The sequence below is a fragment of the Erythrolamprus reginae genome, chromosome 3, assembly GCF_031021105.1.
Source record: "Erythrolamprus reginae isolate rEryReg1 chromosome 3, rEryReg1.hap1, whole genome shotgun sequence".
NCBI lineage: Eukaryota > Metazoa > Chordata > Lepidosauria > Squamata > Dipsadidae > Erythrolamprus > Erythrolamprus reginae.
The window spans coordinates 173,378,399-173,391,769 of record NC_091952.1 but is presented as its reverse complement, the minus strand read 5'-3'; the positions used below and the strand labels follow the sequence as shown (position 1 = coordinate 173,391,769).

Genomic DNA, 13,371 nt, shown 5'->3' with positions numbered 1-13,371 from the left:
GTGCTGGATCAGAGAAGTTCATACTTAAAGCTATCGGTATGACGAGAGTTTTTAATCATACCATTTGAAAAATGACATGGCTATATTCTAAGGAAAATAAAATCTCTATGTTAACAGTATTTCTTTTCCCCACAGGCTACCTTTCATACTCCTTTTAGCAACCTGGGTCAAAGTCCAGAAGGATGTTCCTCATACACATTTCCCAAAATTATGGGGTTAACTAAGGTAGCATGTGAACATTTTATGGTTGATTTAGAAAAATATGGTTGATGGTTGATTTAGGGGGAAAAAATGCTCTTAGATTTTGTTCAAGAAGGAATATATGTTAGAAATGAAGAACAGTTTATATAATGATGAGCCTTATGGAGTAATGGTCAGGTCTGCATTGAAATAACATTTTAATATTCAGAGCACTATTTATTTATTTATTTATTTATTTGATTTGATTTGATTTGATTTAATTTGATTTGATTTGATTTGATTTGATTTGATTTGTATGCCGCCCCTCTCTGTAGACTCGGGGCAGCTCACAGCAATAATAAACAATATATAACAAATCTAATAATTTAAAAAAACGCTAAAAACCCCATTATTAAAAGCAAACATACATACAAGCATGCCCTACATAACTGTATAGGCCAGGGGGAGATGTTTCCGTTCCCCCATGCCTGACGGCAAAGGTGGGTTTTAAGGAGTTTACGAAAGGCGAGGAGGGTGGGGGCAGTTCTAATCTCTGGGGGGAGCTGGTCCCAGAGGGTCGGGGCCACCACAGAAAAGGCTCTTCCCCTGGGTCTCGCCAAACGGCATTGTTTCGTTGACGGGACCCGGAGAAGGCCAACTCTGTGGGACCTAATCGGTCGCTGGGATTCGTGCGGCAGAAGGCGGTCCCGGAGATATTCTGGCCCGATGCCATGAAGGGCTTTATAGGTCATAACCAACACTTTGAATTGTGACCGGAAACTGATTGGCAACCAATGCAGACTGCTAATGCTGTAATAATATCATAGGGTTCCTTGTATCAAAACTGCTTCTTGATCAGTCCTGTTCAAATGGCCTTTTCCTATAAATGTCATGGCTAGATGCCAATGACTAAATCTTAAGATAGTTTATGAATGATACACTGAAGTGTTCTTCTGTTCCTTATAGTATATATAACAAATGCACTACAATTAGTGGAAAGTCAGAATGAGAAGTTTTTTCTTTTCTCCTTTAATCAGGCCACTGAAATGCTGCTTTTCAACAAGAAGCTAACTGCTGCAGAAGCCTGTTCGCAGGGTCTTGTCACTGAGGTTTTTCCTGACAGTACATTCCAAAAAGAGGTGTGGGCGAGGCTGAAGGCTTATGCCAATCTTCCTAAAAAGGTTAGTGTTAGCAAAATTGCTTATCTAATAAACTGAAATAAAGTTTAAAGCATAAGTTAAAAGTATGTTTTGCAAAAAAACAGCAGAATGTATTCTAAAATAGTAGTAAATAATAATAGGGCAAGAACATAAATACCTACGCAGCCCAAGTGAGTAACATTTTAACAGAAGAGAACCTCTCCAAGAGAGGACAAGAGGCTAATCACAATCCCAACCCAAAATTAATTTATTTATTTATTTATTTATTTATTTATTCATTCATTCATTCATTCATTCATTCATTCATTCATTCATTCATTCATTTGATTTTTATGCCGCCCATCTCCTTAGACTCAGGGCGGCTTACAACATGTTAGAAATAGCACTTTTTAACAGAGCTAGACTATTGCCCCCACAATCCGGGTCCTCATTTTATCCACCTTGGAAGGATGGAAGTCTGAGTCAACCTTGAGCCAGTGATGAGGTTTGAACCGCTGACCTTCAGATCTACAGTCAGCTTCAGTGTTCTGCAGTACAGCACTCTACCTGCTGCGCCACCCCGGCTCATTTGTTTTTGTTTTAATTTTTAAATGCACTCTAGAAAATAAAGAGTAGCCGAGAGTATGAGCTTGCACAAAATTTACCTGCGTGCCAAAGCTAAAAAGCAACCAAACAAAATTGTATTAGTTTCTACTTCTATTTAGCCTCATCAATAGGAGCCCCTGGTGGCATAGTGGTTTGAATGCAATATTGCAAGCAAATTCTACCCACAACCTGGAGTTCGATCCTGACAGAGTTCAACATTGACTCAGCCTTCCATTCTACCGAGATTGGTAAAATGAGAATCCAGATTGTTGGGGGGCAAAATCTTTAGGTTGTAAACGGCACAGAGAATGCTGTAAATCACTATCAGGCGGTACATGAATCTAACTTCTATTTTACTATATGAATATTGGCCACAGCACTTCACACACCTACAAAGCTTTGCATTACTTGCTTTCAAAATAAGGCACAACTCAAAATATATACAAAGCTTACTCTTAATTGCAACCTAGCTATCTACACAGCTCTAACTTCTCAGAGCAAATAGTTTATAAAATATCAACATCTATAACCTTAACCAGGCACGCCTGGATGGAGCTGCAAGCAAGTTTTGTTATGCTGAATGTCTATTTTTCTCTTAATATTCCAATCCCATATTATTCCATCCAAAGTAAACCAGAAGTAACAGGAACTGCGGAGAGGGGCGGCATACAAATCTGATTAATTAATTAATTAATTAATAATAAAACAAGACAGGTCCCTGTTACAATATTGGCTGAACTGGAAAGAGCAAAAGTCTCCATCACAAAAGGGCAAATTACAAGTAGTCCTCAACTTACAACCAGTCACTTTAAAATGTTCAGAGTTACAACAAACCTCTCCAGAGCTATCTATGACCTGTTTTCGTAACTGTGCTGGAAACAAATCCCCCATGGTCATGATTGCATTTTAGGCACTTTACAATTGTGGAGAGACAACAGCAAACTAGGAAAGAAAAGAAATATAATTTTAAAAAGTTACGCATCTATTTTTTTCAAATCCTACTTGTGGATAAATACCTGAATCCCTATCCCTTTCCCAGTCAGAAATTATTTTACTTAAGTTACATTGTCTTCTCTCTGTTGTTGAACTCTATTAGATAAATAATAGCAACAGCTTGAAACTATCCATTGAACAAGCCTCTATCTCTGTTAACATTGCTTTCAGACATAAGCATGGCCTTACCATCTTACCCTGGAAACACCCAAACCAAGAAGTATATCCATTCTACAGTTCTATACATCCAGTGGTGGGCTGCTAGCCGGAATGCCTAATTTGGCTCACCTCTGCGGTACCTCCAGAGCCATTAGGCATTCCAGCTAGCAGCCCACCACTGTATACATCCCTATCTGGTTTTAAATTTCTTACAACCAATTACAGCTTATTTTGGAGTACATATTTATGGAGAAAGATTGCATGTACGTGGAGATGAAGAGAATTGCAATTATAAACGTTGAATTCAAATAATAGTTATATCTGCCTGACTGTTTTATGTTAAAGAATAAATATTGCAAAAAAGGTTTTTACGGCAGTTTTTGACATTAAACAAGTGCAGTAAACTAATTCAAATTGATAGGTTTTTGCGGATAGTTTTAACATATACTGAGAGAAATGACTATTAGAGGCAGAAAGATGTGGAATGACCAATTTTATTTGTCCTAATCACCTTCTTTCTGCTTTTTACTTGTGATGTAGAAAGACAGCTGTTGATCATCTATAAACAGAAAGACAATTTCCCATTGTAATTTCTTCAATAACAAAAAAAAATGTTATGTAATCCACTTAATTTATGAAACAGTGCCCAGGTTATTTTTGTTGTTGTTGTATAGCACATGTAAATGAGTAAATTTGTGATCCAGCCCTATACTTGCCCAAGAAATCAATATAGCATAGAAATTTGGGAGATAAGTACCTAATTATTCCCTTGGTATTGTTTTTGGTTTGGAAGTCAGATAAAGGGAAAATATTGAGCAGAGAGAAGGAAGGCAGAGGGAGGTCCTGAATTTGTGCTCTAGTTCTCTACATAAATTCTCTCCTTGATCCTTGGTTAGCAATATCAGCCAGATGTGGTCCATATTAACCAGATGTTGTTTTGTTTTTAACCTCTCCAGACTTTGGCGGTCTCCAAGCAGCTAATACGAAACATGGAAAAAGAGAAGCTACACAAAGTTAATTCTCAGGAATGTGAATGTCTCATGGAAAGATGGCTATCTGAAGAGTGCATGAATGCCGTAATGAGCTTTTTGCAGAAGAAATCAAAGCTCTAGTCTCTAGCCAATCATGCAAAATAAGTTGCTGTAAGTTGTTTCTGTTCCCTTACTAAAAAAAACTGTCATTAAATGAATACCTTGGATACATATCCAGACGGTTCCTTCATTCTGGCTAGAGCTTAGCTTTCTTTGTCTTTTAGAATTTTGTACTTTGACATGCATTTATGATGCCAAAAGCACTGGAGTTGCCTGTGTGGGCCATTAGGCGGGAAAGCACTCACAGCTTTGCACGCAGAGCGAATTTCTTTGAATGTGACAATGAGTGACTGTCTTCCACAAGGGGTGAGGGATTCAATGTCACCAAAATTTACAAGTTCTTGAATAGTTGATTGCTGGTCATATTGAAATGACATGCTGTTCGGTATCCATCTATTTGGGAGAAAGGGAAAAATAAACACACAAAATAATGGCACTCCCTGTATTATCAAATATCTGTGCTCAAATGCATACAATAAGGATTAATACTTTACCACTTCATTATTCTCTGGTGTATTTTGCAGAGTTTTTAATGACCATAAATATGCCATTGAATACAATTTTTAAAAAACTATCGCTGACACAAAACTTCATTCAGATTTTATTGCAGAGTCAGGAAAATGTCTCCCCTAAAATGTTCAGGGAACCCTGAAGTGTTTTTTCCATGGTGAAAAAACAGTAAAAGCTGAAGATGACATGAAAAGGAGTGAATAAGGTTGTCATTGGCTGAGAACAAGTATAGGTGTATGATTAAGACTGAGATCATCACAGTAAAGAGAAAAAAAAGGAAGGAAGGAGGGACTCTTTCTCTATGCAGTATTTTCCTGATGAAAAATCTCACTTATCCTTATTGTTTGCCTTACTCACATTAATGCCTTAACTCAAGTTTCTGGAAGATAATACTGCTTGGAACAAGAGGCAGCTCAACCTTACAGGCCATATTACTGCTCTCAGACCCATCATGTTAATACCGTGTTTCCCCCAAAATAAGACACTGTCTTACATTAAATTTTGCTCCAAAAGTTGTGCTATATCTTATTTTCGGGGGGTGCCTTATATTTCTCAAATAAGACAAATTCACAGGCAGAAAAGCTGACACCCCCAAAGAAAGTGTACCGTATGGTACACTGATTACGGTACGGTACCTGTCAGTATGGCACCCACACACACAAACAACGGCACTTATATGGTACAACAGTATACTCCCGCTATTACAGCTTCCGGCCACCAGAGGAACTACAGTTTACGCACTGTAGTGGAGACTGTAATGGCGGTGAGACAGCAGCAGACTGTGTCTGCTGTACTGGATGGTACAAAGCGATGGAAGGGGCCAGCAGGGGACGCCACATTATTACGGTACTGCTATGAACAGCTTTGAATGGTACCGTATGTTTTTCCACCGTACCGTATGTAAACTTGACTACTCCTTATTTTCGGGGGGTGCCTTATATTAGCAAATTCTGCAAAACCTCTGACATGCCTTACTTTCGGGGTATGTCTTATTTTCGGGGAAACAGGGTAGTAATAAGTATTAAAGGGGCAACTAGCCGACATGCTTCCTTCTGGAGTGCACAGTCTCTCCCCCCTCCCTCCCAAAACCTACAAAGATTGTTGTGAACCGCAGGAAATGACTTGGAGAACTGAGACTTTGAAATTCCAAGACAGACTGATTCTGCGAGAAGGAGGAAGAGTGTTGGACGACTTCCTTTTTTAAATAGCTAGCATAATTGCAAAGTTCTGACATTCAATTCTGTTTTACTAACTACTTTAGGGGAAAAATATATATGTAATGAATATAGATATTTAATAAGAGTCTTTTATTAAAATGGCCTGTTACAATAAACAATGGTATTTGACTGTTCTTGTTTTTGACCTGTTTGTATATATCTTAGTACAGTGTTCCCTCGATTTTCGCGGGTTGGAACTTCGCGAAAAGTCTATACCACGGTTTTTCAAAAATATTAATTAAAAATTATTTACAGGTTTTTTTCCCTATACCACGGTTTTTCCTGCCCGATGACATCATATGTCATCACCAAACTTTCGTCTGCCTTTAATTAATTTAGGGGTTTAAAGTATTAAGGGAAGGCTTGTGATACTGTTCATAGCCAAAAATAGTTTATTTACTTCCGCATCTCTACTTTGCGGAAATTCGACTTTTGTGGGCGGTCTCGGAACGCATCCCCCGCGAAAATTGAGGGAACACTGTAATCTTTTTTTCCAAAATATTCATCCATTCCACATTCCTACTATTGATTTTATCACACCAATTCCCCAACCTATTCATCCTGCAAAGAAATGAAATTATTTATTTATTTATTTATTTTGTCCAATATATAATACACATTGAAGAGAAAGATATGTAATAATATAAGTAAAGAAAAGATATAAAAGTATAGGTGAACATATTAGAAAGGAAGAAAAAATAAATGAGATAAGGAGAGACAATTGGACAGGGGACGGAAGGCACACTGGTGCACTTATGCACGCTCCTTACTGACCTCTAAGGAACCTGGAGAGGTCAATCGTGGATAGTCTAAGGGAAAAATGTTGGGGGTTAGGGGTTGACACTACTGAGTCAGGTAATGAGTTTTTTTTAAATTATTATTATTATTATTATTATTATTATTATTATTATTATTATTATTATTATTATTATTATTACTACCCGTTAACCATTTGTTCATCTTTCTTGGATTAGGCCTTGGTGTTAATATAGGCATATCTTCTCAGAATATCATCAGTCACTATACTACTACTATAATAACTGTGAACTTGGGAAGAATTTGAAACATCTCATTTGATCCATATGGTTTTAAAATGGTTAGGGTTGTAATTGTCTTATCTATGTTCAACTGGTAATTCACAGATTCCCATGTTTTTATGTACCCTGAATAGCAGACATTTGAAAGCAAGCTATTTTGAGGACATTAAATTCTACATTGAGCTAATATAGTGATCCAATCTCTTGATCTCCAGAATAAGTCAAAATATTGCTTAGCACACAATTTTTAAATTACTACAAAACTCAAGTTTCTAGGAATACCAACATGGCTAAATATGGATAAGGATCCCTGTATTCTCCTTCCACAATTGCCTACCAACCTACCAAACACCTGAAAACTTGTACAGTTGTATTTCCTTGTTAGATGTAATGTTCTTTCGCTCAGAAACAATTGCTAATCTTATAATGCCAAATATCAGAATTGGAGGGGGGGGGGGGGGGCAACAATATTCTCCATCCAAGATGATGAGAAGTAACTAATAATTACAAGTAGTTCCTTGACTTAGTGTCCATTCATTTAGTAACTTGAAATAACGATGGCGCTTTAAAAAATGACGACTGATTGATACACAGTTGTTGCAGCATCCTGGGGTAATGTGATCACCATTTGCAACCTTCTCAGCAGGTTCCGGCCAAGCAACGTCAAGGAGGAAGCCAGATTCGCTTAATGAATACAGCAAAAATATATAAAATTGGACTTAACTTGTTTAATGACTACATTGCTTAGCGATGAAAGTTCCAGTCCCAAAATCATGGCTGTAAGTCGAGGACTACCTATCATTTTCCATGCTGAAAGTAGCTGAATTGCAAAGTGTTAAATAAGCAGACTTTACTCCCAGGATCTTGCTGCAGGAAGATTAGGTTCTGATGGCCTTCCTTACCATGTCTTGGCTCTTCCACGGATCTCCGATAGAAAATCAATTATGCAGTAAAAAGGTTGATAGGATATTGGATTATGTTCAAAATTTTCATTACACCATCAGCCTGTGGAATATTCATCAAAGACTCAAAGGAATCCAAACAATATCAGTGTTTCTATCCTTCACATTACAGGCTCTCTGCCCATTTTTTTTTCATTTTGTCATCAATAACATCAGACACAACTGGTGGTGTTAGAATGCTGTAAATCACTGTCAGGCGGTATTTAAGTCTAAGTGCTATTGCTATATGACTATTGGCCACAGCATTGCACGCACCTACAAAGCTTTGCATTACTTGCTTGCAAAATAAGGCACAACTCAAAATATATACAAAGCTTACTCTTAATTGCAGCCTACCTATCTACACAGCCCTAGCTTCTCAGAGCAAATAGTTTATAAAATATCAACAACTGTAACCTTAAACCAGGCACACCTGGATGGAACTTCAAGCAAATTTTGTTATGCTGAACGTCTATTTTTCTCTTAATATTCCAATCCCATTTTATTCCATCCAAAATAAACCAGAAGCAACAGGAACAAGACAGGCCCCTGTTACAATACTGTAAAAGGGTTGATGGGATATTGGATTATGTTCAAAACTTAAGCACTCTGCCCATTTCTTTTTCATTTTGTCATCAATAACATCAGACACAGTCTTGGGTATATAAGCAGAAGCTTTGACCTTATGAATCAGCAGACAGCCCATGCTAGAATTAATAGTGCCTTTTTATTTGTCCAGCCAATTATAGCAACAGTCACAGTCATGACCAAAACCTTAAATTGCTTGGTTCTTTCCACACTATTTCATAGGTTTTTTAAAAATAAAGTTTAATTCTATGCCTTAGAACTACTGCCTCTGAATCCAACATCTGAGACATTACAGCTAAGAGCAACAGCTTTACAACTCAAGTTGGGTTTTTTTCCCTTTTGCTTCTAATTAGGGTTTTCATTTGGTTTTAATGAGTTACTCTGTTTTTGCAGTTGCCCCTTATTTTGTTTATTAGTTGTGTTATTGAATTATTTTAAATTATGAGTTGCCCGAAGCCCAAATATTAATGGGCATTTATAGAAATTGGATGAATGAATGAATTGAATCACAATTTTAACTGGGAAACTTGACATTTAGATCCAGTCAAATTTAAAAATGTTAGGAATTTGGCATTCCAATAAGTCAACCATCAACAGACACATAAAGCTGAATATCATGTATTCACCACTTAAAAGTTAAAGCAAAAAATAAAACAAAAAAAATTAATTTTCCTTAACAACCAGTACCCAATTAAACAAAAAATAACCCAGAAAATAATTAAAGTAGAAACAATGTTCTAATCAAGGACATTTCAAGGAAGAATCTACACCCCAACCTTGGCTGGCAGGGCAAGCCACTGCATGTAAACAATCAGCAAACTTTACTTGTCTATGAACTGATGGTTTTATTTAACTGCCAATGAAAGCTGCATGAAAACAGTCAATCTCAGAGAAACACCACAAACATAACAGTTCAACACTGAGCTATACATCACTATCCTCTACTTTTGTCGTACTATATTTTGTAGAGATTAATAAATTCTGTTTTTCTAATAGTGTTAAAAAAGAAATTGTCTATGTAGTAAAATAATAGAGATTTGGGTGCAACAGTTGACAATATAAATTTAGAGAAAAAGAACAATAGAGACTGGATGCAGTGTAGGATATGCAATGATTAAAAATAATTGTTTATTTTGTATCTCACCTTGCAATGATAGTTGCTAGTGGCACATCTTGTCTATAGGTTCCCAAAGGTTTAGGCTGATTGGCAATTCGGTTAGAAACCCTTCTTTTTCTTAGAGGCATATGACTTGGCGGAGGTGGGCAATATGCCTCTTTAGGTATCAAATTCATTGAGAAATTGTCAAAGTAGGAAACCTTATAACCTGAAAAAAAAGTGAAATTTAAAAGGTATTGGTGGTTTGGCACAGTTCCCCCTGCTTTTATTTATTTGTTTGTCAAACGTGTACAAGATAGTAGGTATTGGTATATACATAAACATAAGCAAAGTACAGGTAAATTAGGACAGTAGGACAGGGATGGTAGGCACCGCTTATGCATACCCCTTACAGATCTCTTAGGAATGTGGTGAGATCAACTGTAGACAGTCTAGGTTTTGTTGGTCATGTCACCATTTGGCAGGTTAAGGTAACATGGGGCTGCCCTTGGAGGCAATCTGAAAGCTACCACTGGCACAATCCAGGAGGTTTAGCTGGCTAAAGTGCTGATAGACCAACCCCACCGTCACAGAATAACATCTACTGTGAAATTGTTATATTGCTTACCAGTCAGCTTCCAAGTTCAATTCAAAATACTAGTCATCTCTTTTAAGTCTTACAGAGCACAACTCTAGTTACATCAGGCTCAGAATTTAAACACCCAATTTATTCTTTACAGAATGGCCTCTTGATAATCCCTCTACTTCAGAGATACATCAGGTGTGAACAAAAGGGCAAGTCCTCCCAACAATAGTCCCTTATTTATGGAATTATCATCCTCTAGAACAGAGGTTTTCAAACTTGGCAACTTTAAGACTCCAACTATGCTGGCTAGTGAATTCTAGGAGTTGTGGAAATCCACAAGTCTTAAAGTTGCCGAGTTTGGGAACCCCTGCTCCAGAAGTATAGCACCTTCATTTCTAGTCTTTTAAAAATAAGGTTTTTTTTAAAATCGTGCCATTGTGCCTTTGCTTCAGATTGAAAATGGCTGTCTTGATTATTTAAAAGAAATAATATTTTTATTGTATTGCATTGTATTGTATTTTATCTGATATGGTATTGATTGCTCAGAGTAGGTGGCAGAAAGGAAGGGAGAAAGGAATGCACTCTTATATTTAATTGTATGATAGCTTTTTATTATACTAAGTAATATTATTATACAACTAAGGATGAACTGGAAACAGACCCATATTTTAACCTGTACTTAACAAACTTACGTTTATAATTTATAAATAACATTCAAAACCAGGAAAGGATTGTTGTAATGTGGAATTTTGATTCTTCAGTAAATAAATAATGTCTTTTTCTGTTGGTTTTCCTATTTCTTTTTTCAATTTAATTTCAAATATTTTCTTTCTTATTCTGCTATTAAATCTTTTTTTTTTAATCTTATTAATTTTTTTTTCTAAAGCACTGAATTGGATGTTCCAGTTGGGTACCATTAAAAGTTCTATTTGCAAGATAAGATTAATTTTATTGAAATATAATCCTTTCTTCATCCCACTTCAGAAAATAATAATAATAATAATAATAATAATAATAATAATAATAATAATTTATTAGATTTGCATGCCGCCCCTCTCCACAGACTCGGATTATTTTTCTTCTGCCCATTAGTTATTTAAAAGTACGTACAACTTTTCAGACTGTAGTTATTAAGAAATTAGGAGTCAAATAAACTCAATGCAGTCACTATCTCAGAATCTAGGTAAGCCAAATAAAAACTACAATGTGATTTTCAAATACAGTAGTATTGTTTGCTTTAAGCCAATTATATGAACCACATACTAACAACTGCATTTGCCTTGATGCAATAGTACCACTATTCATGTTCCATTATCTCACACCTCTATGAATGCCCAATTAGGCTACTACAATATACTTTACATGGTGCTGCCTTTGAAGACAATCCAGAAGCTCAGCTACCAGTCCTATCATAACCAACATTAACAAAAGGCAAAAGTTACCTTAAGATCGACAGTTCACAACCAGCCAAGTGAGGTCCAAGTTTCTTAGAGCAGAATTTTGAATTGCTTCTGAAACTTCAACACACAAGGAATACACATATTTCTGGAGATGCCAGTGTAGAATTGTGCCTCTATTAAAATTGTTGCATTGGCACATAAGTAGCCTTCTGAACTCAATTGAAAATACTGCTGTATCTCTAAGGTCCCATGTCTGTGATGGTGAAGCTATGGGAACCTATGTGCCAGGAGTAGCACAGAGAGCCATCTCTCCAGGCATGCAAGCCATCATTCATTGCTCTTTTTGGGTTCCAGCATGGCAGCCAATTGGTCTTCATGCATTCAGGAGTGCCAGAAACCAGAAAAGCAGTAACCAAGTGTGGATGTAGGTGCCAGGTGGATGCTCTTCCGGTTTCTGGCATGCATGCCTGTACAATGGCCAGGTGATGTGCTGGAAACCGGAAGATCACCTTCCTAGCACGCGCATGCGCACGGGCCAAGAGGTCTTCTCATGCACGCCAGAAACAGAAGATCAGGTGGCTACTGTGCATGCATGTGCCAGAAACCGGATCAGCAGCCAGCCACCACACGCATGCTCACTGGGTGGCTGTTCTTGTGGCTTCTGGCAATGTGTATGCGCACACACACTCCCATTTCGTCAGTATTGAAAAGGTTTGCCAACACTATGCTAAATGGTTCAGTATTGGGAGGATATATTAGCCAACACTTACACCAGAGCTAAAACCACTAATCTGGTCCAGTCTTACGGAGAAATCCTTTTGAAACTCTCCCCAATGCTTCACATTCAAGGCACATGGGAATATGTGGGACAGTGCCCCATGGTAGTTTCCATTCCTTGAAATTACACTTCCATCCTCCTCGTCCAACATAAGCTACCATTTTGCAGATATTTTGGAAACAAAGCAGTTTTAAGAAGAATTTGGATCCATTTGACTGGTTGTGGCATGCTTGCCTTCGCTTTGATTTTGTATTTTTTGTGATGTTTTCTGTTTTTATTCACTGCTGTTGTACCATACAAGAGTCCTCCAGGTTTGGAGTAGGTTTTAGATTCCATTAAGTTAAAAAAAAAACAAAAAAAACTTTGTACCTGCTAGATTTTCTACCTCACCCATTCCCCATCCCAAGAAGCAAGTAAGCTCACAGATGGTCAATTTCATTAAAATTGAGAATTTGAAATCTGTAAAATATATTATTTACTTATTTATTTATTCGATTTTTATGCCGTCCTTCTCCTTAGACTCAGGGCGGCTTACAACATGTTAGCAACAGAGCCAGCCTATTGCCCTCACAATCCGGGTCATTTTACCCACCTCGGAAGGATGGAAAGCTGAGTCAACCTTGAGCCGGTGATGAGATTTGAACCTCTGACCTACAGATCTATAGTCAGCTTCAGTGGCCTGCAGTACAGCACTCTACCTGCTGCACCACCCCGGCTCATTAGCAACCATATTTTTATGAAGAAATATTCTCTAAAATTGATAATTTGTGATAACATACCTTTTTTTTGATCTTCATATGCACATTGAACCAATATATCTTTCAGTGGATCGGGTAAATTGTTGTTCAGCATAGAGAGCTTTAGGAATACTTCATTTATCTCATCCAACTTATCACAGCGTTTCAGTTTCTGAGACTTAACTAGCGATGGTAAGTTCAGACTAGATTTTGTCACAGGCCTGAACCTTGAAACCAAGCTTCCTTTCTTTGCCGTTTGCTGACTTGTAGCTGGTCGTGGGACGTGAAGACATGATCTTTTCCCAAAAAACAT

At 37.3% G+C, this 13,371-nt stretch overlaps 2 protein-coding genes across 2 annotated transcripts in view; one reads left to right on the top strand and one right to left on the bottom strand.

The window, feature by feature from the left end:
• Positions 1-4,872, top strand: part of ECI2 (enoyl-CoA delta isomerase 2) — a 26,640-nt gene extending 21,768 nt beyond the window's left edge. Inside the window, 3 exon segments of the mRNA XM_070747181.1 lie at positions 136-225; positions 1,218-1,361; positions 4,034-4,872. Coding sequence (XP_070603282.1) covers positions 136-225; positions 1,218-1,361; positions 4,034-4,189 — 390 coding nt within the window. The 3' untranslated portion in view covers positions 4,190-4,872.
• LOC139164732 (testis expressed protein 56-like) lies at positions 4,265-13,371 on the bottom strand. The gene is made up of 3 exons (XM_070747182.1): positions 13,101-13,371; positions 9,606-9,786; positions 4,265-4,561 (listed from the first exon to the last, which is right to left on the bottom strand). The coding sequence occupies exons 1-3, from the start codon at positions 13,369-13,371 to the stop codon at positions 4,312-4,314; spliced, it is 702 nt and encodes a 233-aa protein (XP_070603283.1). The 3' UTR covers positions 4,265-4,311.

Coding starts and splice junctions, on each gene's coding strand:
- LOC139164732 (XM_070747182.1), bottom strand. CDS start 13,371: ATGTTTTTTGGGAAAAGATCATGTCTTCACGTCCCACGACCAGCTACA. Junction 9,787..13,100: donor ATATGAAGATCAAAAAAAAG/GTATGTTATCAC, acceptor CTTTTTTTTCAG/GTTATAAGGTTTCCTACTTT. Junction 4,562..9,605: donor CTAGCAACTATCATTGCAAG/GTGAGATACAAA, acceptor TCTCCCAAATAG/ATGGATACCGAACAGCATGT.